This window comes from Camelus bactrianus, chromosome 16 (assembly GCF_048773025.1).
Source record: "Camelus bactrianus isolate YW-2024 breed Bactrian camel chromosome 16, ASM4877302v1, whole genome shotgun sequence".
Taxonomy (NCBI): Eukaryota; Metazoa; Chordata; class Mammalia; order Artiodactyla; family Camelidae; genus Camelus; species Camelus bactrianus.
This window is the reverse complement of record NC_133554.1, coordinates 38,792,601-38,817,785: the sequence shown is the minus strand read 5'-3', so window position 1 is coordinate 38,817,785 and position 25,185 is coordinate 38,792,601. Positions and strand designations below refer to the sequence as shown.

The following is a 25,185-nucleotide window of genomic DNA, read 5'->3' as shown; positions in this document are numbered from 1 at the left end:
TAAAGTTGGAAGGAATCTTCTTTGTCCAATTCCTTCATGTCACAGAGAAGGAAACAAGCAAAATAAAGCTGAACTTGAATTCTCTATTTTACACAATTATGTTTGCTTCCCAGATAAATTGTTGTTGAAGGGCAAGAACAATATCTTCTACTTCTGTAGTATCCCTCTAGCCCAGTGCCTAGACTGCTATTCACGGTAGACACTGAAAACTGCAATGAAAGGCCCAGAATGGTGTTGGCCACACAGCAGCTCAACACATACTGACTAGAACAATATTCAGTGAATAAGCTAAAAACTCAATTCCTTTGTGGATGGAATGAGATGGGATTTTGAGGCCTTTTAATTGGTTTAATTGGTTGGCCCTTAGTTTCCTCCTTAATGATTTTCACACAAGGCTCTCGAATAAGATAGAATAACTACTTCGTATGACCCAGGGTATAACATCCACAGTGGCTTCCGTCCGGGCCCTAAGTGGCCAAGCTGACTCTATAACTACCCCGGGAAACTGCTTTGGAAACAGAACTCTCCACGGCACAAAGGCGACAGCCAGGTCCACAGTCAGCTAAGGAAGCCGGCTCAGACTCTGGCTCCGGGTTCTGCATTTCCGGGCTCTGAAGGGTGCGCCCGAGGGCGGGGCATCTGTGTCAGTCCGCTCAAAGGCCGCCTCCTCTCGCACTCCTTCCGGAGCCACGCCTTTACTTCGCGCAAGCAGCCGGTCGGCCCTGCGGGATCGCGGGCGCCGGGCGGGGCGGGGCGGGGCGGGGCGGGGCATGGAGACAGCTGGCTGGCTGGGTGGCTGGCTGCGAGGGGCGGGGCTCACGCGCGCCAACGCTTCCTTGCCCAGTGCTGTCCCTGCGCGTGCAGCTGGTCGGCCCGCGGCGGCGCAGCTCAGAGCCGGCGGGGGGGCGCCCCGGCAGGGCGGGGGCCAGAGCCGGGCCGGGCCGGGGCCGGAATGCCCCTGTTCTTCTCCGCGCTGTTGGCCTTGCTGTTGGTTGCGCTTGGCGCCGTCTTCCTAGGCCGGTGAGGGGATCCCAGCCACGGCAGGGGGTGGGTGGGAAGGGACGGAAGAGAAATTGAGGAGGGGGCACGCGCTGGAAAGAGGCGCGGGGGAGGGGGAGGGGACTGGAGGGGACGGTGCGCCGGCGGCGGAGGGGGAGGGGTCGAGGAGGGGGAGCTCGACGAGGGGAGGGGTCGAGCGGGGGCGTAGGACCCGAGCTGGAGCGGAGATACGGGGAATAGGGGGAGACTGAGCGATCGGGCGAGGCCTCTGGAGATGCTGAGCTTGGGAAGCGAAGAGGTTTGTGAGTGAGGAGGTGGCCCGGCTCGGTGGTTTTTCTTTCACCATCCACACGCCCCTGAACGTCCCCTTCCTCGAGCGCGAAGGGCACCTGCAGCCTCGCCCTGGGGAGCCGGAAAAGGTCTGGCTGCCCAGGGAGCGCGGCATTTGAGCTGGCCGGGTATGACCGTACAGCGCCTTTCCGCGGACATCTGACTGGAGGGCGGAGAAGGAGACCCTTTGAGGGGTTGTGTGATGGCACATCTGGCACGGATGCCTGTCCTTCGACTCCTGTTGGGGCTTCTTTTTTCTCGAATTTCTAAGAATTTGAAGGATTGCTTTGTTTCCAACTTAGAGGTGGAGTTTAGTTCGTCTGAGTTCATCTGGATGGAGGGGACACTTCAGGGCTAGGGTTCTGATCAGCGTGGCTGAGTGTATATGACAGAGTGGGTGTTTCAGGAGACAGGAGAGTTGCCCAGAGGATTCTGCTCCAGGTCATGACCCTTTGCAAGGCCTTCTAGGACCAGCAGGGGGTGAGGGAGGCCGTAATTGGGAGAGGGTCCTTATGAACTCAGGGATTTTTCTGCAGGTGGTTTGTAGTCCGGTTGGCCACCAAGTGGTGTCAGCGGAAGCTGCAGGCGGAACTAAAGATTGGCTCCTTTTTTTGGATTCAGAATGTCAGTCTTAAGTTTCAGCAGCACCAGCAAACAGTGGTGAGTCCTGGGAAACTCCCTGGGTATGTATGTGAGGTTGATCTAGTTGAATTTTGGGAACTTTTCATTTTTTAAAAAATTCCGGTGGCTTTCCTAGTTAACCCAGCCTTGCCACCTCTTTGCCAAGATAGTTTAAGAGTTAGTTTGGAAACACTAGAATTGAAGCAAGTTGTTCTGTTAAAAATGCTTATAAGGCACAGAATGTCCAGGGCACATGAGAAAGATGCAGAAGTAAAGCACAAAACAAAGATAATGGGAAGTAGAACAGCTTACTGTTCTAATTTAAGAGGGGAAACAAGGCAATGTATCCATAAAAGAAAAATACTAAACAAGTTAAACATCATTGTGAGGAACAGGATATAGTACTGAGGAGAGAAGCTGGTGGAAATTGGAGAATATTTAGTGGAAGGGCTATAGCACTTCCTCCTTTTCGTAGAACCTTTCTTGTCTCGTCAAGCTGCTCTTGGCTTACCTAGCAGCTAGTGTACGAAGCTTTCTCCCACACTGTTTTAGGAAATTGATAGCCTGTGGATTTCCAGCAAACTCCTTAGCCATGATCTGCCGTGAGTACCCTCTCACCTCACTCTTCTCTTGGGGAATATATTGGGATTGCAGTTTATAGAATGAGATTCTTTTACAGAGGCCTCACAGCCCCAGGAGAGAAGTGGGTTCTTTCTTATGTCTTTGGGTTGGCCTGACAGCTAATGTTTTGTGAGACAGATATTGATAACTATCACAAAACTGTTGTCCATGATTTGAGTTACATTTTTAGGGAGGATGAGAAAGTGGATGTGAGGGAGGGGAAGAGACTGCTATGGAAGGAATGGATTTGATGGCAGTGAGGTTTCTCTTCTGGACAGACACTATGTGGCTTTGTGCTTTGGAGAAGTACGTATCAGAACAGATCTACAGAAGGTTTCTGGCCTGTTTGCCCCATTCTCCCAGAGTACTGGGGTGCATCAAAAGGAGCTGTCCTTCAGCCCATCCTTATTGAAGATTTTCTGCCAGGTGAGACTACTTTCCCACTTTCCTGGACTGAAGTGGGAATGGCTGGCTTTGGAGTCATGGGTGAATTTTCCTACTGTATTTGAGGCACAGTACTGAGATCTGTCTCTTACTCTTTTTCCTCTGGAAATGAAGGACATCGCCTTGAAGTTAATTATGGTTCATCTTTGCATTTTCCTTCCAGCTGTTCTCCATCCATGTAGATTCTATAAACATCATGGTTCTCAAGGTGGCTACTTCTGAATCCTTGTGGCATATTCAGATCAGAGAAAGTAGCTTTCTTTTGGATAGTGATGGGAAAAGGTAAGCACTGCATAGAAGAAGGTTCATAGTCCCATTCTTGCCTTATAGTTGTTTCAGGGTGGGTGGATGTCAGGACTTTCATATCAAAGTGTCAGGTTCTCATTCTGTGTAATTGAGAAAAGATTAAGATTAGGCAGTTCTCTTTGCCTTGTGCCTTCCAGCAAACAAAGCTTGATTGAAGGTAAATGGTGAGGAAAGGGGCCAAGTGCTCTTAATTTTTTTCCTTTCCCAGGCTGAAGTGTGAGGTGAGCCTGAGTCAGATCAACAGCAAAGTTCTAAAGAGTGGCCAGTTGGTGAGTATTCCATGGTCATTCAGATGCCTTGTTTCTGGGCATAAGATATGAAGGAGCTGAGGGCTTACATTTTTAGATTCTGTGTGTTATGGGGTTCCCTTAAGGCTGTGTTCCAGATCACTGCATTTGCCCCCAAACTCTCTACACATTCACACCTTAGAGGGCTGTCTTCCCTGTAGGAGGACACCTGCCTGGCGGAGCTCTCACTTGCCCTAAAGCTGTGTCTAGAGGTGGGCATCAGCAGCCGGCAGCTGAAGGCAGTCACTGTGATTGTGTGGACACTCCATGCTGAACTTCATGAGGGCCTCTTCCATAGTCAGCTGCTGCGCCAGGGCCCAGGCCTGGCTCCCAAGCCTGTTCCCTGTTCAGGTAAAACTGTAGTCAGTGAGCTTCTTGGTGTCCCTATTCTTGGGTTATTTTGGAAGTAGGAAAAAATTGTGGTCTCACTACTGATTTAGGTATGATTTGTTAGTTGCCATGGCCTTTGACCCTGGCCTTTTAGGATAGCTAGAGGCAATAAGGCATTTGTTTGTGGTGGGTGAAAGAACTGACATTTAGTGGGTAATTTTTGTGAATTAGACCTGTACTGTGGGTTTATGTGTGTTCCCCTACTAAATCCTCAGTGTTTCACAGATAAGAAAACTGAAGTCTAGGAAGGTTAGATGGGAAACTTGATTGAGAGCACACAGTTAATCAGTAGTAAAAATGAGGTTTAAATTATTTATCCTAAAGTTCATATCCTTTTCATTACACTAGCCTGCTCTCCATACTATTTATTAGACCCTGGGGAAGGAAGTATAGCAGGTGCCTGGATCTCTAGGATATCTGTCCTGTGGCCTAAGATTTGGCATCTGCTTAGCCTACTTTATGTGTGAGAAGAGGGCATGGCACGTTGGGAGACTTACGAGGGTTAAAGATTGACAGCTCTTGTATTATTCTTTCATGTTTTCAGAGGTGACAGAGAACTTGGCTGAGCCGACTCTGCCTGGCCTATACCTCCTTCAGCAGCTGCCAGACCAGGTCAAGGTGAAGATGGAGATCACAAGTGTGGTCCTGTCCATGAATAGTCAAAAGAGGTGAGATCTCTCTTGACACAGAAGTGTGGAGAGTGATAGTTGGAGTTATATGCTGGGGTCTCCATAACCAGCCTAGTAGCTGTACTGAGCCTGTCTGAGAGGAGAAGGGGAATAGGAATAGCATTCCACATATTTCTGAGGCAGTCTGTCTCCGGTCCAGGCACCTGAATTGGACACTGAAGCTGCTGCATTTCCTATACCACCGTGATGAGGATCAGCTGCCCCTTCGAAGCTTCACGACAGACTCTGATATGGCACAGATGAGCACTGAACTCCTTCTGAAAGGTTCATGGGAGGGGATAGTCGTACTGAGAGAGAACGGGAGGACCAGACACACTGTTCCTCTGTGCCCCACTTGGTCTGGTTAACCTAACATCAGTGTAACTGGGGAGAGGCAGATAAGAACATACTGTGAGAAAATGGCCGTGGTTCATGAGTATTGGTGACAATCTCTTCATCTCCTTTCCTGCCTCTGACCCTCTCCTAGTCTTGACTTTTGCTCTCCCAGTGTTCCCTTCTGATCTACCCTTTGCCCTTACAGATGGGTTGTTGCTATCCCAGAGCCGCCAGCGCATTGTTTGCCTCAACTCCCTCAAGGCTAGTGTACAGGTGTGTTAGGGGCTGTGGTACCAAGAATTCTTTCTCTGCTCCTTCCCTAAATCATTGCATCATGAGCTAATGAAATAAAACCGAAGCCCATAGTTTTGGTGTTCTCATTTCCAGGTGACCACCATTGACCTCTCAGCCTCCCTGGTTCTGAACACTTGTATTATTCATTACCGGCACCAAGAATTCTCTCACTGGCTGAACATGCTAGCACTGGAAACCGAAGAGTCTAGTTCATCTGTTCTTAAGCAAAGGAGAAAAAGGTCAGTGTAACTTTTTCAGCCATCGTCTTATCAGGTGAATTTTTGTATTCTTTTGGTCTAAAGTAGTATCTTATGTTAAATATATATTTGATTGTTCTTTTTAAATTTTAGCCTCAGTAGCCCAGACTCAATAGCAATCCTGTTTCACATATCTTTCCCATTATATTAGACTCTTTGGCAGTAGGATGATGTCTTCTTTGTTTTTAGGTTCTCAGTGCCGAGCACAATGCCTTATTATACAAAGTAAACATTTGTTGAAATGAACTTAAGTGATAAACTATCTTGTCTGCTTTGGGTGACAGGTCATGTCAGTAGTGCCATGTCTCTGTGTAGTGCTTGCATTGTGTTGCATAGAGAACTTAAGGTCGGTAGTTTGGAAGTGATGCTCCTTAGTTGTATTAGGTTGAATCATAAGATATGCTGTTGTTCATCATATTTGATCTATGAAAATGGCAGTTTCACATGGTTCAACCTATTATGTTTCTCGCATTCCTGCAGATTATCATTGAGAGTAGCAGTGAACTGATGAGTTCAGTCTTCTTTTTTTCCTAGTTGATCTCGCCCTACAGATCACAACAAAACTCACTCTGCCTTTTGAGAGCTTCAGGAATCTGTTCCATGATAGGAAGTTGCAGTTCTTTCCTTATCAAACAGTGATGTCTTGTCTCTGTGCAGAGTCTTCCCTCAGATCCTGGCTCCCATCATCTTTAGCACCTCCATCACCAATGTCAACGTTTCCATTCAGCTTGGAGATACACCGCCCTTTGCCTTGGGCTTCAATTGCATCTCTCTGGGTAAGACTCTGCGATGGAAAAGGAATAAGAACCTGTTCATAAATGCAAAAAAAAAAAAAAAAGAACCTTGGCATGATACATATTATATATGCCATATTGTATGTATGCATTTATACATTTTATTAAGAATCACTAATTTCATTTACATTTCCTTCTGTCTTGGTGCTATTGTTTTAATGTTCACCAAAAATACATGTGTGTGTATGCTATAAATCCAGCAATCTCTTGTTAGTATTAATTTAGGCAACTGACTTTTACAGAATTTAATAAATATTAAAATAGCATTTTATATTTAGCACCAAAAAAAAAAAAAAGAATCTTTTCATTAGTGGAACTAGGCCCAATTAATGGCCTTTGTGGCTCCATAGGACTCCTCTCTCCCACCTTCTTTGTTCAGATTACCAGCACCTGAGGCCACAGAGTATCCATCAGCGAGGCGTCCTAACTGTGGACCACCTCTGCTGGCGGGTAGGCAGTGACTCCCACATTCAGCGGGCACCCCACCCACCCAATATGCATGTTTGGGGTGAGGCACTTGTCCTGGACTCCTTCACACTGCAGGTAGGTGGGACTTTGGTGAATAGTAACCCGTACAGTTTCCCCATCCTGGCATGCTGTAGAGCACTGAGCACCTTTTTATTGGCACACTCCTGATAAGAGTCCCTCTGCTTCTTTTCTAGGGTAGCTATAACCAGCCTCTGGGTCTGTCTAGCACCCAGTCAGATACCCTCTTTCTCGACTGTACCATCCGAGGACTGCAGGTAGAAGCATCAGATACCTGTGCTCAGTGTCTTTCTCGGATCTTGTCCTTGATGGGCCCACAGTCTGAGAAGTCAGCTGTCTCTAGGGAATCTTCATTTGGAGAATCTGTGTCATTACTGTGGAAGGTGGACTTGAAGGTGGAAGACATGAACCTGTTCACCCTTTCTGCCCTGGTTGGTAAGTGGGATGGGAAGTCTATATTATATATATTATAATATATAATATATATATTATAATACATATAATATATATATATATAAGATTACGCTGTTTCTTCTCATTTAATGAAGCTAATTATTTGATATTTTTCTAAATTAGAGGTATGAAATGCTGGAAGTTCCTGCATAACTATCTAGCTTCTTGATATTTCTTAAGGGCTTATAAATAGCAAGATGTATAAGAAAAAGACAACCTTGATATCTGATCAAGAGAATGAGATGCAGGTAGTTTTTAATTTTTTTAATGTATTTAGTTCTAGAGAGTAACTGATATATCCTCTGGGGAATTGGTAGGAGTTTGGGAACTTCTTTGGCTCTGCCAGATCTAGTTAGGTTAAGATGGGAAAGGAAAAACTTCCCTAAAACATGAGGAATGAAGTTAGGAAAGTGTGGGGAATAAAGATAGCTAGAGTGGAGGGAATAAGGAAGGAAGGATAGTGAAGACTGAAGTTGCCATTTGAGAGCTGAGAACCAAGCCTGACAGGGTTTCTTGATGTTAGGTGCTTCAGAGATCCGACTGGACACACTGACCGTCCTAGGAAGTGCTGAAACCTCCACTGTGGGTATTCAAGGACTTGTGCTTGCGCTGGTGAAGTCAGTCACAGAGAAGATGCAGCCTTGTTGCAAGGCTCCTGACATCCCCACTCCAGTACTCAGCCTCTCCATGCTCTCCATCACATATCACAGCAGCATCCGCTCTCTAGAGGTAATACTTCTATGGGGAGGTGGAGTTAGGTTGACTTTTTCCTTGGCTTAGAGCATTTCCCAGTCTTGAGTCATGTTGGGAAGCTCACCTATGAGAAATATAACACCTGGTGGGGGTGGTTTTTTTCCTTGCTCATTCTGCACGTTTTAAACTCTTAATATGTAACTTAAAATATATATAAACTAGAGAGAATATGTGGACTTTCATGTATCCATACCCAGCTTCAATAATTACCAATTTATGACCAACTTCATTTAGGTAAACTTCAAGCGGTTGCCCTGCCTTTGCTCTGGGATTATTTTGAAGCAGATCCCAGACATACAGCTTCAAATTGTAAATATTTCAGTTAACATCTCTGAAAAATAAGGGGCTTTTTAAAGGTCATGATCTGGTGTCATTTTATTGAAGCACTTGGCTCATCAAAACACTGGAGGGATCTGAAGATGAATGTGGAAAGTTTCCAAAGGCTTCCCAATATCTTTCTCCTCAGAGTGTCAGATGGGCATGGGGCCCTCTTAGGAAGAGAATGGGATATTTTCCTTTTTGTCAGACTTCTACTTCCTTTGGAAACTGAAGAGTTTCTTTTTCAGAAATTGGAACTCAAAGGAATTTTTCTGCCCTGGAATTTAAATTTTCTCTGCCTAACTATTCATAATTGACTTTGTTTTGTAAGCTGACAAGGACCCTCCTACCTTCTTTGAAACACACTTTCCTATAAGTCAATTGCTGTATTGACTTGTATGGCCAGTACTTTTTATACTTCTTAAGAATTAAGTCAAGGTGCAATCAATGTATGAAACATCTTCCAGTTGATTGGTGTAATGGTTATTATACAGAGTGTGGTTGTTTTAGGAAAATAGCTCGAGCAGAAACATAAAGCCAAGTGATTGATTGAGTACATGCTCTGTATCCTGGATGTACTATGGTAGATAATGGAGAATTAAAATTCATGGCTTCTACTCTCAGACAATTTAGAATCCAGTTGAGGAGAACTTAAAAAGTGTAAGTGCTCTTATAAGATAGGTAAAAACTGTTAGTTCAGCATATTAGTGCAAAAGGGAACAAAGCAAGGGAGTAATTAATGTGGTTACTCAGGAAAGACTTCTGAGTAGAGATGGTTCTTGAGCCAGGTGTGCATATATAATAGTTTCTGCATCTCTTCTGCTCTGGGACGTTGTAATTGACAGATCCTTTTCTCTTGCTTTCTAAAGGTTCAGTGTGGTACAGGGCTGACCTTACTCTGGAGCCCCCCAGATCACATGTACCTGTACCAACATGTCCTGGCCACCCTGCAGTGCCGAGACCTACTAAGAGCCACTCTGTTTCCTGAGACTGTTGCACTCCTTGCACTAGAGACTCCAGGGACTGCCTCTGGGTCAGAAGGCTGTCCCCCTGAGCCATCTCCTCCAAAGCGGCTGCTAAACCTGACACTTGAGGTGAGCACAGCCAAGCTGACAGCTTTTGTAGCTGAGGACAAGTTCGTTACCCTGGCTGCAGAGTGTGTGTCTCTGAGCCGGCATGGGGGTTCACTGCAGGCTTACTGCCCAGAGCTGGCTGCTGGCTTTGATGGCAATAGCATCTTCAACTTCAAGGAGGTGGAGATGCAGCTGCTACCTGAGCTGGAGGAGATGATCCTCCACCGGAACCCCTTCCCTGCGCTGCAGACCCTCCGGAACCGTGTTTGGCTCCTCTCTTTGGGTTCAGTCTCAGTGGAGTTTCCTTATCAGTATGATTTCTCTCGAACTCTGGATGAGGCCGTGGGAGTTCAGAAATGGCTGAAGGGACTGCATCGAGGAACTCGTGCTCAGGCTTCTGCAAGCCCTGCCCCACTCCCGCCTGATCTACTCTTGAAGGTTCAGCACTTCTCATGGGTTTTCCTGGATGACATTTTTGAGGTGAAACTTCGTGATAACTATGAACTGATGAAGGATGAAAGTAAGGAGAGTGCCAAAAGGCTGCAGTTGCTGGATGCCAAAGTGGCTGCCCTTCGGAAGCAGCATGGGGAGTTATTGCCTGCCCGCAAAATTGAGGAGCTCTATGCTTCTTTGGAACATAAAAACATTGAAATCTATATCCAACGCTCCCGTCGTCTCTATGGCAACACACCCATGCGCCGGGCACTGCTCACTTGGAGTCTAGCAGGGCTAGAGCTGGTGGCTCTGGCAGATGCTTCCTTCCACGGGCCTGAGCGTGTGGTAGAGCAAGTTCGAGAGCTTGATCCAGGCAGCCCTTTCCCTGCTGAGGGAATAGATCTTGTCATTCAGTGGTGTCGTATGCTCAAGTGCAGTGTCAAGACGTTTCTGGGTAAGTAGCGCTTGCTTATTTGCAGAGCCTAGTGTTTGCCCTTGGAGCTCCAGGGAGCATTTTGAGTGATTACAGAGGAGTCAGTTATATTGGGAACTGTGGCTGTTTTTGGATGAGTGGAGTGGGATGGGTGGACTCCTCTTCCTTTTCTTTGTTCCTGGATTTCATCCTGAAACTGCTTGACTAACATAAGGGTACGACTAACATAGTCATCTTCAGGGTTAGTATGGCTCTTGGATCTCAGTGTTACTCTTCTCAGTATCTGCTCAAGGTCTCCATGCCCTTTTTTTAGCTTTGCTACCATCGGCCAGCTCTTATTCTCTCAGATGACTATAAAATAGATGGGTAAAAGTAGTTGGAGGGGAAAAAGTGCTTAAGAGTGCTGAGACACTTTCTGACTAGCTGGTGTGTATCTTCCCTATAATAATAGTTCGCATAAGAGACTATCCTCGGTACCTGTTTGAGATCCGTGACTGGCGGCTGACGGGTCGACTTGTAGGGACTGAGCAGAGTGGTCAGCCTTGCTCTCGTCGGCGTCAAATCCTGCACTTGGGGCTTCCTTGGGGTAACGTGGCAGTAGAGAGGAACATGCCTCCTCTCAAGTTCTACCATGACTTTCACTGTGAGTAGAGGAGGGCAAATGGTTTGACTGAGATGTTGGTGATGGCTTGGGTGGGAGATGAGCTGAGGCCCTTCTGTAGTGAAGGCAAAAGAGAGGGATGAAGTTGTGTAACAAGGTGTGCCTTTTGCTCCTCTGCCCCAGCGGAAATCTTCCAGTACACAGTGGTATGGGGCCCGTGCTGGGATCCAGCCTGGACATTGATTGGCCAATCTGTGGATCTCTTGACCAAGCCCTCAGCTGACCCCAGCCCACCCTTGCCTTGGTGGGACAAGAGTCGTCTTCTGTTCCATGGTGACTGGCACATGGACATTGAACAGGCTAACCTGCACCAGCTTGCTACTGAGGTGAGGGTACAGAGGAGCTGTTTCTTACTAGAAACAGAGGTACTGTTTGGGGCTTGTGCTGCATATGGGGGAACAGCGAAAAGGACTGATTTGGGAGGTGAAGGTGATACTCTCATTCATATCTCATCAAATTCTTGGGGTGGTTATAGGATCCATACAACACAACTGAAAATATGCACTGGGAGTGGAACCACCTGTCTTTTCATTGGAAACCTGGTCAGTTTATGTTCAAGGGTGACTTGGATGTCAACGTGAGAACAGCCTCTAAGTGAGTGGAGTGTGGGGCCTCAGTAGGGTGTGGGACTCATGGTGGAGGGAGAGGGGAAGAGCCAAGGGGCTGCAGGTGACCAGGGCACTGAGAGCTGGGGCTTTGTTGTGAGGCAGGTATGACGACTGCTGCTTCCTTCACCTGCCTGACCTCTGCATGACACTGGACCTGCAGTGGTTATGCCATGGGAACCCCCATGATCACCATGGTGTCACTCTTCGGGCCCCAGAGTTCCTGCCTGAGGTGTCCTTGGGCCAGCTCCATGACTCCTACCGAGCCTTTCGCTCTGAGAACCTCAATCTCTCCATCAAGATGGATCTGACTCGGCACAGTGGAAGTGAGGCTTGGGTCTGGGGCAACTGGGATGAAGGGCTGAAAGGATGAACTTAGACACTGAGGACTTCACCTTGACCCTCTGGGGAGGGGTAGAGAAAGAACAAGGAAGGGTTTGGGTTAGGATGTTTTGGGAAAGTGTTGGTGAAAGTAGAAAGGTTGGGTCTTTGAAAGGAGAAGGGGTTGGGGATATTGAGTGTGAGACTTGAGTGCTGTTTGGGTTTTTAAACCCTTAAAACCTGAAGCTAGGAAAGGATTTGGTTTCATCTCTACAGCTGGGAACTGCCTGTCCTTTCCTTTGCAGCAATATCCCAGCCCCGAATTCTGCTATATAGCAGCACTCTGCGTTGGATGCAAAACTTCTGGGCTACTTGGACTAGTGTCACAAGGCCTATCTGCAGGGGAAAGCTCTTCAGTAACCTGAAACCCAGCAAGAAGAAACTCGGCCAGCACTATAAGCAGCTTTCCTACACTGCACTCTTTCCCCAGCTGCAGGTCAGCTCTGACATCCCTGCTGATGTCTTCAGTTCTATTCCCCTTCCGTAGTTTTCTTGTTTTCTCTTATCTGGTCTCTTAATCATCTCTTATGCCATCCTTTGTTCACTGTTATGCTCTCTTGTTGCCAGGTGCATTATTGGGCCTCATTTGCCCAGCAGCGTGGCATCCAGATTGAGTGCAGTCAGGGCCATGTCTTCACTCGGGGAACTCAGCGACTTATACCTCAAGGTAATGTCAAAGACTCCCACTAAAGACTCCTAGCCTGTTCCTTGTCCTCTTTCTCTTTTTTAGTTCTCTTCCTCTCTTTCTGTCCCACACTGTTCTTCTGTACTGGTCTGCATGGGCTCTCTATGCCTCCTTTTCTCAGCGGGCACAGTGATGCGGCGCCTCATCTCTGACTGGAGTGTGACCCAGATGGTTAGTGACTTAAGTCAGGTGACTGTTTACCTGATGGCCTCGCCCACTGAAGAGAATGCTGACCACTGCCTTGATCCTTTGGTAACGAAGACCCACCTACTGAGCCTGTCCTCCCTTACCTACCAACGGCACAGTAATCGCACAGCTGAGGAGGTATCGCCTGACATACTGTCTTTACTACCTTATTTATTTGTATCAGTAGATGTCTTAGTCAGCTCAGGCTAACATAACAAAATACCATATACTGGGTGACTTAAACAACAGAAACTTATTGCTCACCATTCTGGAGGCTGGAAAGTCCAAATTAGGGTGCCAGCATGGTCAGGTTCTGCTGAGGGCTTTCTTTCAGGCTTGTAGACAGCTGCCTTCTCACTGTGTTCTCACCTGCCAGGAAAAGAAGCAAGCTCTGTGTGTCTCTTCTTATAAGGACGCTATCCTATCATGAGGGCCCCACCCTCATGACCTCATCTAAACATTACCTCCTAAAGGCCCCATCTCCAAATACCATCACGCTGGGGATTATGGCCTCAACATATGAATTTGGTGGAGGGACAAAATTCAGTCCGTAGCAATTGGTTTCAGGCCAAGTCCCTGGTAATGTTTCTAGCTATGTTTCAGCTATGTATGTCGTTACTTTATGATGCACTCACCAGTATCAGCATCCCTCTTTTTGAAAATTCCTGTTTTCCCTCTTCTTCTAAGATAGTTTCTTGTTCTTCAGGAAATAGACTAAAACTTTTCCCTAGCACCTTATTTGATACTGCCCCCCCTACCCCAGTAAAGGAAGGATTTTAAGTTGAAATTCTTTGAGTCATTTAAAATACAGAGGATGTAGTCAGGGTGTAATCCAATGCACGCACTAAGATCGAGTAGTTTTTCTTTCTCCAGGGTCGTCTTGTCTCCCTCAGAACAGGTTTATTATTCAACAAGCTTGTTTTATATCTCTGCATTTGTGGTTCAGGAGGAATGGTGGGAATTTCATTCTACCCTGAGGTTCTTTTCCTGTTTCTTAGGAGCTCTCTGCTAGAGTTGGGGACCCTGCCTTTCACACACATCAGCTGCACTTGGTAGATTTACGGGCTTCCTGGACAACCACCAATCGGGACATCGCCTTTGGTTTATACGATGGCTACAAAAAGGCAGCTGTACTCAAACGTAATCTCTCTACTGAGGCCCTGAAGGGGTTAAAGATTGATCCCCAGATGCCAGCCAAAAAGCCAAAGCAGAGTGTCCTGACCAGTGCCCCAGCCCCACCTCCTGTCACCACTCCCAGCTTTAGTGGACAGCCTGATAAGGGGTCTTCAGGAGGTAAGCTGGGGGTGATGAGGCTCCATAGGGTTAGGTTTAGAATCTGTATGTGGGTTTGAACAGGAGTTTGAAACGGACTGAATTGTGGCTGGTCCTACCTATGTGTAGAGATGAAACTGTTGGGACAGAAAGAGAAGAAGGGAACTGAAAAAGAGAAAGAGGACAAGGAACAGGCTAGGAGTCTTTAGTGGGAAACTGTCCATATTAGGCTACCTGAGTCTTACATAGCAATGATATGGAGGCACTGAAGGGTCTGGTCCTTTGGCCAGAAGAGGATCAAGAAGGAGTGATGGGGCCAAAACAGGATAAGTAAGGAGAGAAACAGAGTGTTAGAGAGTTGTTTTATGTTTTGATGAATTAATTTGTTCAGTCAGCAAATACTTACTGAGTACTTAATAGGCACAAAGCACTTTGCTGGGTTTAGTGAGAAGTATAGAATGTATGACATTCTACTTGTCTCAACAGGTTTATCATCTCTGGATGAGCTAAGATTAGGTCCTTCATTCACATAGTCACTTTTTAGCTTTATTGTGGGTTTATAACATACCAGGCATGACCGTTAACTATTAGGGATATAAAGATGAGGGTAAGTGCAGAAGCTAGTAGAGAGTCATGTAAATTATTATTTCATTATGAAAACACTCAGTTAAGAATACTGAGTATTCTTAAAAGAAGAAAGTATTTAAATCAGCATAGGGAAGTCTGGAAAGGCTTCACAGAGAAGAGAATATAAGTGAGATGGGTCTTAAAAGTTAAGTAAGAGTTTAACAGGCAAAGAAAGAGAAACAGAGAAGGAATAACAAGTACAGAGGAATGCAAATTCATGGTGGGTTTAAGAACAAAGTGAAAAGTGGTATATGCCACAAGAGAGAAATTAAAGAATACATGAACTGTTCTTCACTGGAGTGAAGGAGGGACTTTGATCAGGGAAGGGTTTATTGAGGAAGTAGCATTTGAACTGGACCTTGAAGTCTTAGTGGTTTGAACATACGGAAATAAGGAGAAAAGGCATTAAAGGCAAAGGCAATATGCTGAATAGGAGTGGCATTAGTAAAGCTCAGTATGTTGAAAGGCGAGTGAACAGTATGTTTTGTTTGGCACAGAGTGTAGCTAAAGGGAGGAGTGAGAGAAGATGCTGGAAAGGAAAGCTGCAGGTAGACCATGAAAGGTCTTTCCTACAAGGCTAAGGCATCTTCCTTATTCCGTAAACAGTGGTGAACTATTGAAGGTGTTTGAATGAGGGTGTGTCATCATTAGAATTTTACTTTTAGGAAGATAAATCTGGCAGTGGTGTGGAGGAGGACTGGAGAAGAAGAAACTGGAGGTGAGGAGAGAAATTAGGAAACTATTTTGGCAGCTCAATAAGAGGCAAGGAGGGCCTGAACTAGGAAGGTAGAGGCAGTGGGACTCGAGATGAAGGGATGGATAGAAATGTTATTGTGTAAATGGGAGATGTGGCAACTGGTTGGAAGAAGGTGTTAAAACAGGGAGAAAGTGATAATGATTGAGGCTTTAAGCCTGGTGAATGGGCATGATGGCAAAAGTAATATCAGAAATAGGAGCGCCAGAGGCTTAGAAAGGTTTGGGGAGGTATAGGGTTGTTGAGTTCAGATACGGACATGCTAAGTTTGTGGTGCAAGTAGTACATTTAGGTAATGTCTAACAAACAGGTGGAAAATGAGGGTCTAAAAGCTTAGGGCTAAGAATAGAGACTAGGGGGTTTCAGCATAGAGCTAAGAGTTAATGCTAAGGAGATAACAGTTGCTTACTGTCGGGCAGGAACTTTGTGGAATATTTTATAAATTATTCCATTAAATTCTCTCAACAACCTTATTAGATACTGTTACTTTACACACAAGGAAACTGAGACAGAGAGGTTAAAGCAGGCTACTGAAGGTCACAGTCAAGTTACTGACAGAGAATGGGGTCTTAGACACAGGCCGACTGTGCTCTTAAACATAACACTGTTAGACAAACTCATTAGAAGAAAGTAAGAAAGAAAAGGGAACAGGCCAAGGACAGACCTTAGGAGATACTTATTTTTAAAACCTGGGAGGAGGAGGAGGATAGGATTTAGAGGCATAAGCAGAGGGAGCAGTAGAGCTAGTAGAACACAGTGGCACTGATGGCAAGAGAATAGTTTCAGGTGGAAAGGAGTGGTAAACAAATGGCATTTAAAATGATATGAAATGAAAAACAGAAGGAAAAAAGATCCTAGAGTAATTTAGAGGTAGATATACTTAAGAGAAAAAAAATGCTACCATTTATATAGTATTTCTAAGTTTCTCTTGGGAATCTGTTACTTTTATTAAAATTGAAGGAAAATGAAATGACAGTGCTCACCAGGGGTCAAGGAGTGGAGTGGAGCGGGCTGAAGTTGCAGACTGGGGAGAATACATTCTAGAGAAACTGAAGGACAATCACTCTGGCCCTGGATGTGTTCTCTGTCTCTTTGATGCTGACTTTTCCCCACTTCCTATTTCTTTGTCAGGTGCCTACATGTTGCAGAAGCTGATTGAAGAAACAGATAGGTTTGTAGTGTTCACGGAAGAAGAGTCAGGTGTGAGTGACCAGTTGTGTGGCATTGCTGCCTGCCAGACGGATGACATATATAACCGAAACTGCCTTATTGAGCTGGTCAACTGCCAGGTACCTTCTCTTTACCAGAGCACCCCAACATTGGGCTAGGTCATAATCATGTGTTTACCTTCCACACTTCTCAATAAAACTAGGTGGATATTAGAATTTCCCTTCTAACAAGTATCATGGATAATCACTTCTCTAACTAAAAGCCAGTGGAGCTCACTCTGTTAGGCCAGAATTAGACTCTGTAAGCTGCAGTCATTGGTACAGTCCTTTCACTAACCTTCCTATCTTCTTGGTGGCTCTAGTACTGTGACTCTGCTTCTGTCTCTGGCATAGATGGTTCTTCGTGGAGCAGAGACAGAAGGCTGTGTCATTGTGTCTGCTGCCAAAGCCCAGCTGCTGCAGTGCCAACACCATCCAGCCTGGTATGGTGACACACTGAAGCAAAAGACATCCTGGACTTGCCTACTGGATGGCATGCAGTACTTTGCTACAACTGAAAGCAGCCCCACTGAGCAGGATGGCCGACAGCTCTGGTTAGAGGTTAGTCAGCAGGACGGTGAAGGCCTAATATACCCAGTTTCCCATAGTTGGCCCCTTTTACCAAAATAGCTTGCAAGATCCTTGGCAGTACCTGTTGTTACCAGTTCGGCAGAATAATGAGGCTGATGCCTCGAATGTAGAAACTGTACGCAATCTCTGGCCTGTGATCTGTGAACACACAGTGCTTTTTTTTTCCTGTTTTTTTTTTTAATCTCATGGTGTTCTATTTAATTGCAAGGGAAATTCTCATTTCCTGGCATAAGAATAAAATGGGTTGGAAATTTTTTTACTTTTCAGAAGACTGCTGACCCCTATTAATAAGATCACACTAATCAGCAAGCAGTCAAGAAAACAGGCAGTGAGTCTGAGAATTTTAGTTAAGCTCTCTATCTGCCTTTTCTCTGATTTCTTATGCAGACTATTGATTGGTTGTTTCAGCAAAGCAGAAAGGTTGAATAGAAAGACTGCTTGTCTAGGAGGCAGGTTATGTGAATTCTGATTTCAACTGCCATATTTAGTAGCCATGAGCCCTTGGGCCAGTCACCCTCCTTTGTAAAATTGAGTTAATACTTCCCCCTCACAAGATTGGTGAAAGAATCAAATGAGAAAGTACTTTGGAAAATACAAAGCTTCATTCAGATGGAAAGTAGTCTTCTCATTTCTTTAGTTAGTATGTCTGGGGAGGTCTAAGTGTATGTCAAGATAATGTTTTTTGTTAGATAGTGAGATTGTGAGCAGTTGGCTGGGACTAGGCTATAAATTTTCTTTCTCTGATATGATTTTAACTAGTCTTAAATATCGTACATATATGTATATACTTGGCTTATCTCATATAAATGAGATACTTTACGTATCTTATGTAAGTGGAATCATATATATTTGGGTTTCTTTGTGATTGGCTTATGTCACTTAGTGTAATGTCTACAAGGTTCATGAGGTTGTAGCATGTGTTAGAATTTCCTTCCTTTTCCTTTTTTTTTTTTTTGAAGTATAGTTGATTTACCATGTTACGAGAATTTGCATTTTAAACCTGAATTGGATTGTATGTACCACATTTTGCTTATCCATTCATCCATCAATGGACACTTGGGTTGCTTCCATACTTAAACTATTGTTAATAATGCTGTTAATGAATATGGGAGTACAAATTACTTTTTGAGACCTTGCCTTCAATTCTTTTGGGTGTATGTACAAAAGTGGAATTGCTGGGTCGTGCAGTATTTCTGTTTCTAAGTTTTTGAGGAACTGCCGTACTGTTTTCCACAGTAGATAAACCATTTTACATTCCCAGTCGAGGAGGGTATAGCCCAGTGGTAGAGTGTAAGGTCGTGGGTTCAATCCCCAGTACCTCCACTAAAAAAAAAAAAAAAAAAAAAAAAAAAAGGTACATAAATAAACCTAATTACCCCCCCCCCCCCAAAAAAAAACCCAAAACAAATACATTCCCATCAGTAGTGCACAGGGTTCCAATTTCTGCACATCCTTGCCAACACTTGTTATTTCCTATTTTTTGGATAGTAGCCATCCTAAGGGGTATGAGATGGGACATGATTTGGTTTTAACCTAGCTTGCATTTTCTGTCCTGAGGCCTGGCAAAATGGGTATGTAATTCAGTTGGAGAATTTGGGTGGTTTGGGCCAGAAGAGAGAGACATACTTCCTCTACCCCAGTGCAAGCCCAGATAGGAAGTGTTATACTTGCATTATGGAGATCTGTGACCCAGTTGGGCAGGACAAGCTACTGGTCCCCGAGGAGTTAAAGATGCCTGCATCTCTGTCTTCAGGTAAAGAATATTGAGGAGCACCGGCAGCGTAGTCTGGACTCTGTGCAGGAGCTGATGGAGAGCGGGCAGGCAGTGGGAGGCATGGTTACCACCACCACAGGTCAGCTCACCTCTTCCCCATCATGTGTATTCTGAAGGGGCCTCTCTTCCTTACCTGCTCTTAAGATCAGTATATGTGGAGTAGGACTACTTTGTGTTAAGCTAGGTTGAAAGCAAGTGTCTGGAGTTCCCTAGACATCATGCATAGTTGGGAGGCTGTCATAATACCTCTTTTGAGACTATCTTTCTCTTATCTCTTTCCTACCTCTTCCCAGATTGGAACCAGCCAGCTGAGGCACAACAAGCCCAGCAAATCCAGCGGATCATTTCACGCTGCAACTGCCGAATGTACTATATTAGTTACAGCCATGACATTGATCCTGAACTGGCAACTCAGATTAAGCCACCTGAGGTTCATGAGAACCAGGAAAAGGAAGATCTCCTAAAGAAGCAGGAAGGTATTTAGGGCTTGAAAGGCTTTTAGGAGGGTGCTAGGGAACTTCTAAAGTAGTTATTTTCTTAGTGGTTTTGAGGCAGTAGTGTTATTAAGAGTCGCAGTGTGCACAGGGCATTAACATTTCACTTTGCTTTACATTTTGTTTAAGTTCTGCTATGAGAGGATAGAACTGGAATGAATGGGTATTGTTTGATTCTAAATAAGCAGACGTTTTTCCCCATGAGCATTTCTCACTAAGCCCTTTCTATGGGGTTAATTAACAGAATTAACCAAATTAATACAGATTAGGAGATGGGGTGGATGTTTAGGGAGAAACTGAGTCTCTTATTTAACTGTTAACAATTACCTAGGGGCTGTGGATACCTTTACCCTCATCCATCATGAACTGGAAATCTCTACCAACCCAGCTCAGTATGCCATGATCCTGGACATTGTCAACAACCTGCTGCTCCATGTAGAACCTAAGCGGAAGGTGAGTATGGGCTCTTATAGAATGCCTGTTAGCCTCACAAGAAGCCCCAGACCTTGTGCTTTATTTAGGATCCAGTAAGAAAAGCCATGCTTCAAACTGAAAAAGGGTGTCATTGGTACATCCTCTTTTAGTCAGCAGCAGCAGTTGAAATTTGACTTATCTAGGAAAGGTCTGAGTGTCTCTGAGACTGCAGTTATTTACTTGTTTTTATGGGTCATTTCTTTACTCAGTCACCTAAATACCTCTAAAAATAATAAACTACTCCTCACTTCCACCTCCATCCCTACCCTTTGGGACTTGCTTATTGTGAAATCCACATTGCCAGATCTTCTGCATTAGCCTGTCCCTTACTCTTGCTACTGATTGTGACAGATAAAGGTGAGTTTTCCAGAGGAAATCACCATTTCTTGTCCATGTCTCTATTTTACTTTACTACAAGACTTGTATATTTAAAAATCTGTTCATTTCCTTTTCCATTCCTTTAGGAACATAGTGAGAAGAAGCAGCGGGTCAGGTTCCAGCTTGAGATCTCTAGCAATCCTGAGGAGCAGCGCAGCAGCATATTGCATCTACAGGAGGCTGTGCGGCAGCATGTGGCCCAGATACGGCAGCTGGAGAAGCAGATGTATTCTATCATGAAGGTAGTCACCTCGCCCATCTGAGGACAGGGAGATCTCCTAGGATGAGGGAGATCTCTCAGTTTCTCCTGTTCTCGCTCCCTAGTCTTTGCAGGATGACAGCAAGAATGAGAACCTGCTTGACCTGAACCAAAAGCTTCAGTTGCAGCTAAACCAGGAGAAGGCCAACCTACAGCTGGAAAGTGAAGAGCTTAATATCCTTATCAGGTGCCACAGCATTCTTTCTGTGCCCTTTTCCTGTGCCCCAGCTGAAGTCAGTTCCTTTTGCCCATGTTCTGATAGTCTTTAGGTCTAGTGTATATTATCAAAGGCTGATGCTGTAGACTCAGGCACCTCTTCTTGAGTGAGCCTTGTTGGACTTGGCCAACAGGCTGAGTACAGGAGAGCCCTTTCTTAGGATTCTTATTTGAGTTATCTCCTGGGAAAGGAGAAAAACAGGTAGTTTGGAAACATTTTTGTGCCCTTGATACTGTGCAACTGAATTAAAAATAAAGTGTCTTGAAGTTGATCAGTAAGGAACACAACTGCAGATATAATCATAGGGGTTATAAGTAGGAACAGACCACTTTATCAGAAAGCTGTGGAACTGAAAGATGGGATATGTGTTCTCATGGCCCAGGGTGTGAGGAGCAACAAATCTAATGGAAAAAAATTAGATATTAGCTGTTCTAGAATAGATGCATCTCGGACTTACCTCCTGCATTGTTCCAGGGCATTCCACCCCACCCCCAACCCTAATACTGTTGCCCTTAGTTGTCTTTGACCCTCCTGTCCATTTGTAGGTGTTTTAAGGATTTCCAATTGCAGCAGGCTAACAAGATGGAGCTGCGAAAGCAGCAAGAAGATGTGAGTGTGGTCCGCCGCACTGAGTTCTACTTTGCTCAGGCACGATGGCGCTTGACAGAGGAAGATGGACAGCTAGGAATTGCTGAACTGGAGCTGCAGCGGTTCCTCTACAGCAAGGTATCAAGTGTATACAATCACACAAAGGCAGCTGTGTTGAGAAACATTGACCTTTCTCAGGAGTCTCACTCACAGAAAGATAAACAGAAAGGGACTGATTATATGATTATTAATGATAGAAACAATGAACAGAGAGAATGCCACTTGGACACATTTGTTTGTAATATTAAATAATATAGATATAGATAAGCTTGGTCAAATGTTTCCCTCATTGAACAAGATTATCCCTAGAAATGTGACCCAGAGGGAAGTAATCTTCCAAGTCCAGCTGAGAATAGAATCATTAATTCTACACTGGCATTCAGCTTTCCTGTAGTTACCCATGGCACGGAGGAGAGGACATTATTCATCATTCTTCTAGTCCCCCAGGGATGTTTGGAAATGAATTGAGACCATTTTTGAATGTCACAGTGATTGGAAAGTACTGCTGGCATCTAGTGCCCATGAGAAATACTGGGTTAGAGGGTGCATTGATCATGAGATTGAAAGAGATAGCAAAGGCATATGTAGAAACTAAAAACAAACAGTATACATAGCAATTCTCTAGCAAGCTCCTGAGAAAAGCTTATAGTGGGCTGGGGGTGGGGGTAATCTGTCTTTATAGGTGAATAAGTCTGATGACACAGCAGAACATCTTCTGGAGTTGGGCTGGTTCACTATGAACAACCTCCTCCCCAATGCTGTCTACAAGGCAAGTCTTATTTCCCTATTCCTTGCCCATTCACATGCTTCCTAACAGAGGCCATTTGCAGTGACCCTTCCACATAAACCCACTATGGAAAACAATGTGGTTATCTGAGCTGGTGAGAGCTTGCTCAGCTTAGCAAGACCATTGCTTCTTCTCTCAGTCTGCAGAGGATTTGTGGGTTGATTTATCACTGTTTATCCTACAGGTAGTCCTGCGACCCCAGAGCTCCTGCCAGTCTGGGCGACAGCTAGCTCTTCGCCTCTTTAGCAAAGTCCGGCCCCCTGTTGGGGGTATTTCTGTTAAGGAGCACTTTGAGGTTAGTAAAGAGTCCTTTGGGGACTCAGGAACAAAAGGCAGTTAAAAGCTACCTGTGCGTTCTTATGTTAGGGGTAGGTAAACTGAGGGATGATGTCTGAGCTTAATTGCTTCTTCAGCTTTTTTCCTCTTTAGGTAAATGTGGTGCCTCTCACCATCCAGCTGACACACCAGTTCTTCCATAGAATAATGGGCTTTTTCTTTCCTGGTCGAAGTGTGGAAGATGATGAGGTTGGTGATGAAGAAGATAAGTCCAAACTGGTGACTACTGGTGAGAACTTTAATGGTGGAGCTCCAGAAGACTGGGGTAGCAGCCCCAGAGAGGCTGAAACTTCAGAAAGAAGACAACAGCTGGTGTGCTTGATTTTTCATAGGAATACCAGTGGTGAAGCCTCGGCAGCTGATTGCAACAGATGATGCAGCACCACTGGGCCCTGGGAAGGGTGTGGCACAGGGCTTGAATCGGAGTTCTGGGGTCAGAAGATCATTTCGCAAAGCACCTGAGGTACCAGACATGCCCCTGATGATAGAAAAATGGGAGAATCCTGGGGTACTCTCGCCTGTCTGGGGATTTCTTCTGTTTCCTTTGAATCTACTCCAGGGGTGAAAGGAGACAGAGATGTTTGAGGTCCTGAGTTTTTGTGATGGTTTAAGGGGCTCACACTTCTTTCCTGCCTTTCCTAGCACCCTGTGGATGATATTGACAAGATGAAAGAGCGAGCTGCCATGAACAACTCCTTCATCTACATAAAGATCCCACAGGTTCCACTCTGCGTTAGCTACAAGGTCTGCCCTTCTCCAGTGCTTTCTAGAACAGTGTGGGAAGGGTTCCAGATAAGATCAGAGATTAAAAACCAGGAGATAGTCAACTTGTGAAGCTGGTCTGTGGGTGATAAATCTGTTGTTCCCTCTGCTGCCCTCAGGAATCAGTACCATTATCAGACTGAGAGCAGGGGAAATCAGTATCTATAGGTTGCTGCTGCAGGCAGATACTAGGTTTGGACTCTAGTACTAAGCTGGCTTAGACTAAAAATGGCAGCAGATATATTTTTTTCCCTCTTCTTCCCTCTTCCCCTTTTTCTTGCAGGGTGAGAAGAATAGTGTGGACTGGGGTGACCTTAACCTAGTGCTGCCCTGTCTGGAGTACCACAACAACACATGGACGTGGCTAGACTTTGCCATGGCTGTCAAGAGGGATAGCCGCAAAGCCCTGGTTGCCCAGGTATCCCGGCAGAGTTCATGGCTGTTTGGTTAGCAGGGGCTGGCAAGCAGATCCTCTGCTCATGGGCATTTCATTGTAAGATGTATTAACAAGCAGCCTTGGGAAGGGGCAGGTGAATGAAGTGACTTTTGTCCCTGCCGTCTCCATGATTTTGCTCAGATAATTAAATTGAACGTTTAGTGTTTTATGTATGTTAACTACTGTTGATTTTTAGAAAACAGGGATGACAACTTGATGTTTAGAATGGGTTCTAATAGACTGTAAGCTTCTTGAAAGCAGAGATCATTTTATAATTTTAATTGCCCCATTGTGCCTTCATGTAAGTTTAATAAATCTTTATTGACTTGGTCCACTTGATTTATTCTGCCTGTCCCATTAATATTTACCTTCCCTTTTACTCCTCTCTAACCTATCAGGTAATCAAAGAGAAGCTAAGGCTGAAGCCTGCAACAGGGTCTGAGGTCCGGGGAAAGCTAGAAGCTAAATCGGACCTCAACATGCAACAGCAGGAAGAGGAGGAGAAAGCCCGGCTCCTCATCGGTTTAAGTGTGGGCAACAAGAATCCTGGCAAGAAGTCCATCTTTGGCAGGCGCAAGTGATCCAGCAATCCAAGAGAGGCTGCAGTACAGGATTTGACTCTGGCTCAGGCCCCAGGGACTTGGGGGATGGGAGGTGCTTCCCTTCATCCTTCAGGATATGTGGGGGTTAGGAGCCTACAGGGTACTGTGGAGAGACACCTTGCTCTTTAGCAGCTGGCCTGTTCCCTGCAGAACATGGTGGATAATGCTGAGTTCTACCTCACACTGATCAGCAGGCCCAGGGCCAGAGGTATCAAGAGAGCAAGATCAAGGGAATGCCCCAGGGCTAGAATCTGGTTACCTTGGGGTCAATTGAAAGGGTGGGGGGACAGTTCTGATCAAGTGTGATAAATTTTTATAAATAGACATATATATATATATATGTGTGTATATATATATATATAAATATACATATATATTTCTACGTATAACTGCTTTCCCTCTGTGCCAGAAAGTGGAGGGGGTTTATCGTCTATCCCTCATTTCACTGCCTTGTATGAAAGAGGTATTAGTGTTCTGAGGGAAATCAGCCCCTCCCTAATCTGTGCCAAACTCACTTGAGAGAATGGCAGTAGGAGACAGGGCTGGCCATGGGTCCCTCCCCCTGGGATATCCCCTGAAGAATGGTAAAAAATGATTTAAAGAGAAAAAAATATATTTTAAATTTGATGCTGGTTTTTTTTTTTTTTTTTGGATTGTATTGAGTGCATGGTTTCAACCTGTATCCTTCCCTCCCCATCAACCCAAGATACACCTTCTAGCTGCAACTCTAATGAGGGTGGCCTCTTCCCT

At 45.1% G+C, this 25,185-nt stretch overlaps 1 protein-coding gene and 1 long non-coding RNA gene across 5 annotated transcripts in view; one reads left to right on the top strand and one right to left on the bottom strand.

The window, feature by feature from the left end:
- The first annotated feature begins 864 nt into the window (after positions 1 to 864).
- Positions 865 to 25,062, top strand: BLTP2 (bridge-like lipid transfer protein family member 2). Of its 3 annotated transcripts, XM_074343117.1 has the most exons (39): positions 865 to 1,020; positions 1,866 to 1,989; positions 2,503 to 2,552; positions 2,850 to 2,997; positions 3,179 to 3,297; positions 3,530 to 3,590; positions 3,770 to 3,959; positions 4,543 to 4,666; positions 4,827 to 4,951; positions 5,208 to 5,275; positions 5,390 to 5,535; positions 6,211 to 6,329; positions 6,727 to 6,890; positions 7,010 to 7,268; positions 7,810 to 8,015; positions 9,227 to 10,319; positions 10,750 to 10,941; positions 11,083 to 11,285; positions 11,435 to 11,553; positions 11,670 to 11,890; positions 12,191 to 12,381; positions 12,513 to 12,612; positions 12,752 to 12,954; positions 13,815 to 14,109; positions 16,601 to 16,758; positions 17,032 to 17,238; positions 19,022 to 19,121; positions 19,336 to 19,518; positions 19,868 to 19,989; positions 20,475 to 20,630; positions 20,713 to 20,834; positions 21,410 to 21,590; positions 22,195 to 22,281; positions 22,484 to 22,594; positions 22,729 to 22,864; positions 22,968 to 23,098; positions 23,278 to 23,379; positions 23,681 to 23,815; positions 24,232 to 25,062. In XM_074343117.1, the coding sequence occupies exons 1-39, from the start codon at positions 953 to 955 to the stop codon at positions 24,412 to 24,414; spliced, it is 6,702 nt and encodes a 2,233-aa protein (XP_074199218.1). In that variant the 5' UTR covers positions 865 to 952; the 3' UTR covers positions 24,415 to 25,062. The 3 variants fall into 3 exon arrangements, 2 of the variants coding, with proteins under 2 accessions (XP_074199218.1, XP_074199219.1); XR_012499552.1 differs by lacking the exons at positions 23,278 to 23,379; positions 23,681 to 23,815; positions 24,232 to 25,062 and having other exon boundaries at positions 22,713 to 22,864; XM_074343118.1 differs by lacking the exons at positions 22,968 to 23,098; positions 23,278 to 23,379; positions 23,681 to 23,815; positions 24,232 to 25,062 and having other exon boundaries at positions 22,713 to 22,911.
- The window catches only part of LOC123617799 (uncharacterized), a 29,164-nt gene continuing 10,179 nt past the window's right edge, over positions 6,201 to 25,185 (bottom strand). Inside the window, exons 3-4 of one of the 2 annotated variants that reach the window (XR_006726044.2) lie at positions 13,081 to 13,185; positions 6,201 to 6,337 (exon numbers count right to left, since the gene is read on the bottom strand). This is a non-coding gene — a long non-coding RNA (uncharacterized LOC123617799). Of the gene's footprint in view, positions 6,362 to 13,080; positions 13,186 to 25,185 lie in introns of both variants that reach the window. The other variant, XR_012499553.1, reaches the window with a different exon arrangement.

Bases quoted from the DNA above. Each gene is read 5' to 3' on its own strand.
- BLTP2 (XM_074343117.1), top strand. From the start codon at position 953: ATGCCCCTGTTCTTCTCCGCGCTGTTGGCCTTGCTGTTGGTTGCGCTT. The intron at 7,269-7,809 runs GTAAGTGGGATG...TCTTGATGTTAG, and splicing joins CACCCTTTCTGCCCTGGTTG to GTGCTTCAGAGATCCGACTG. The intron at 23,380-23,680 runs GTCTGCCCTTCT...TTTTTCTTGCAG, and splicing joins CACTCTGCGTTAGCTACAAG to GGTGAGAAGAATAGTGTGGA.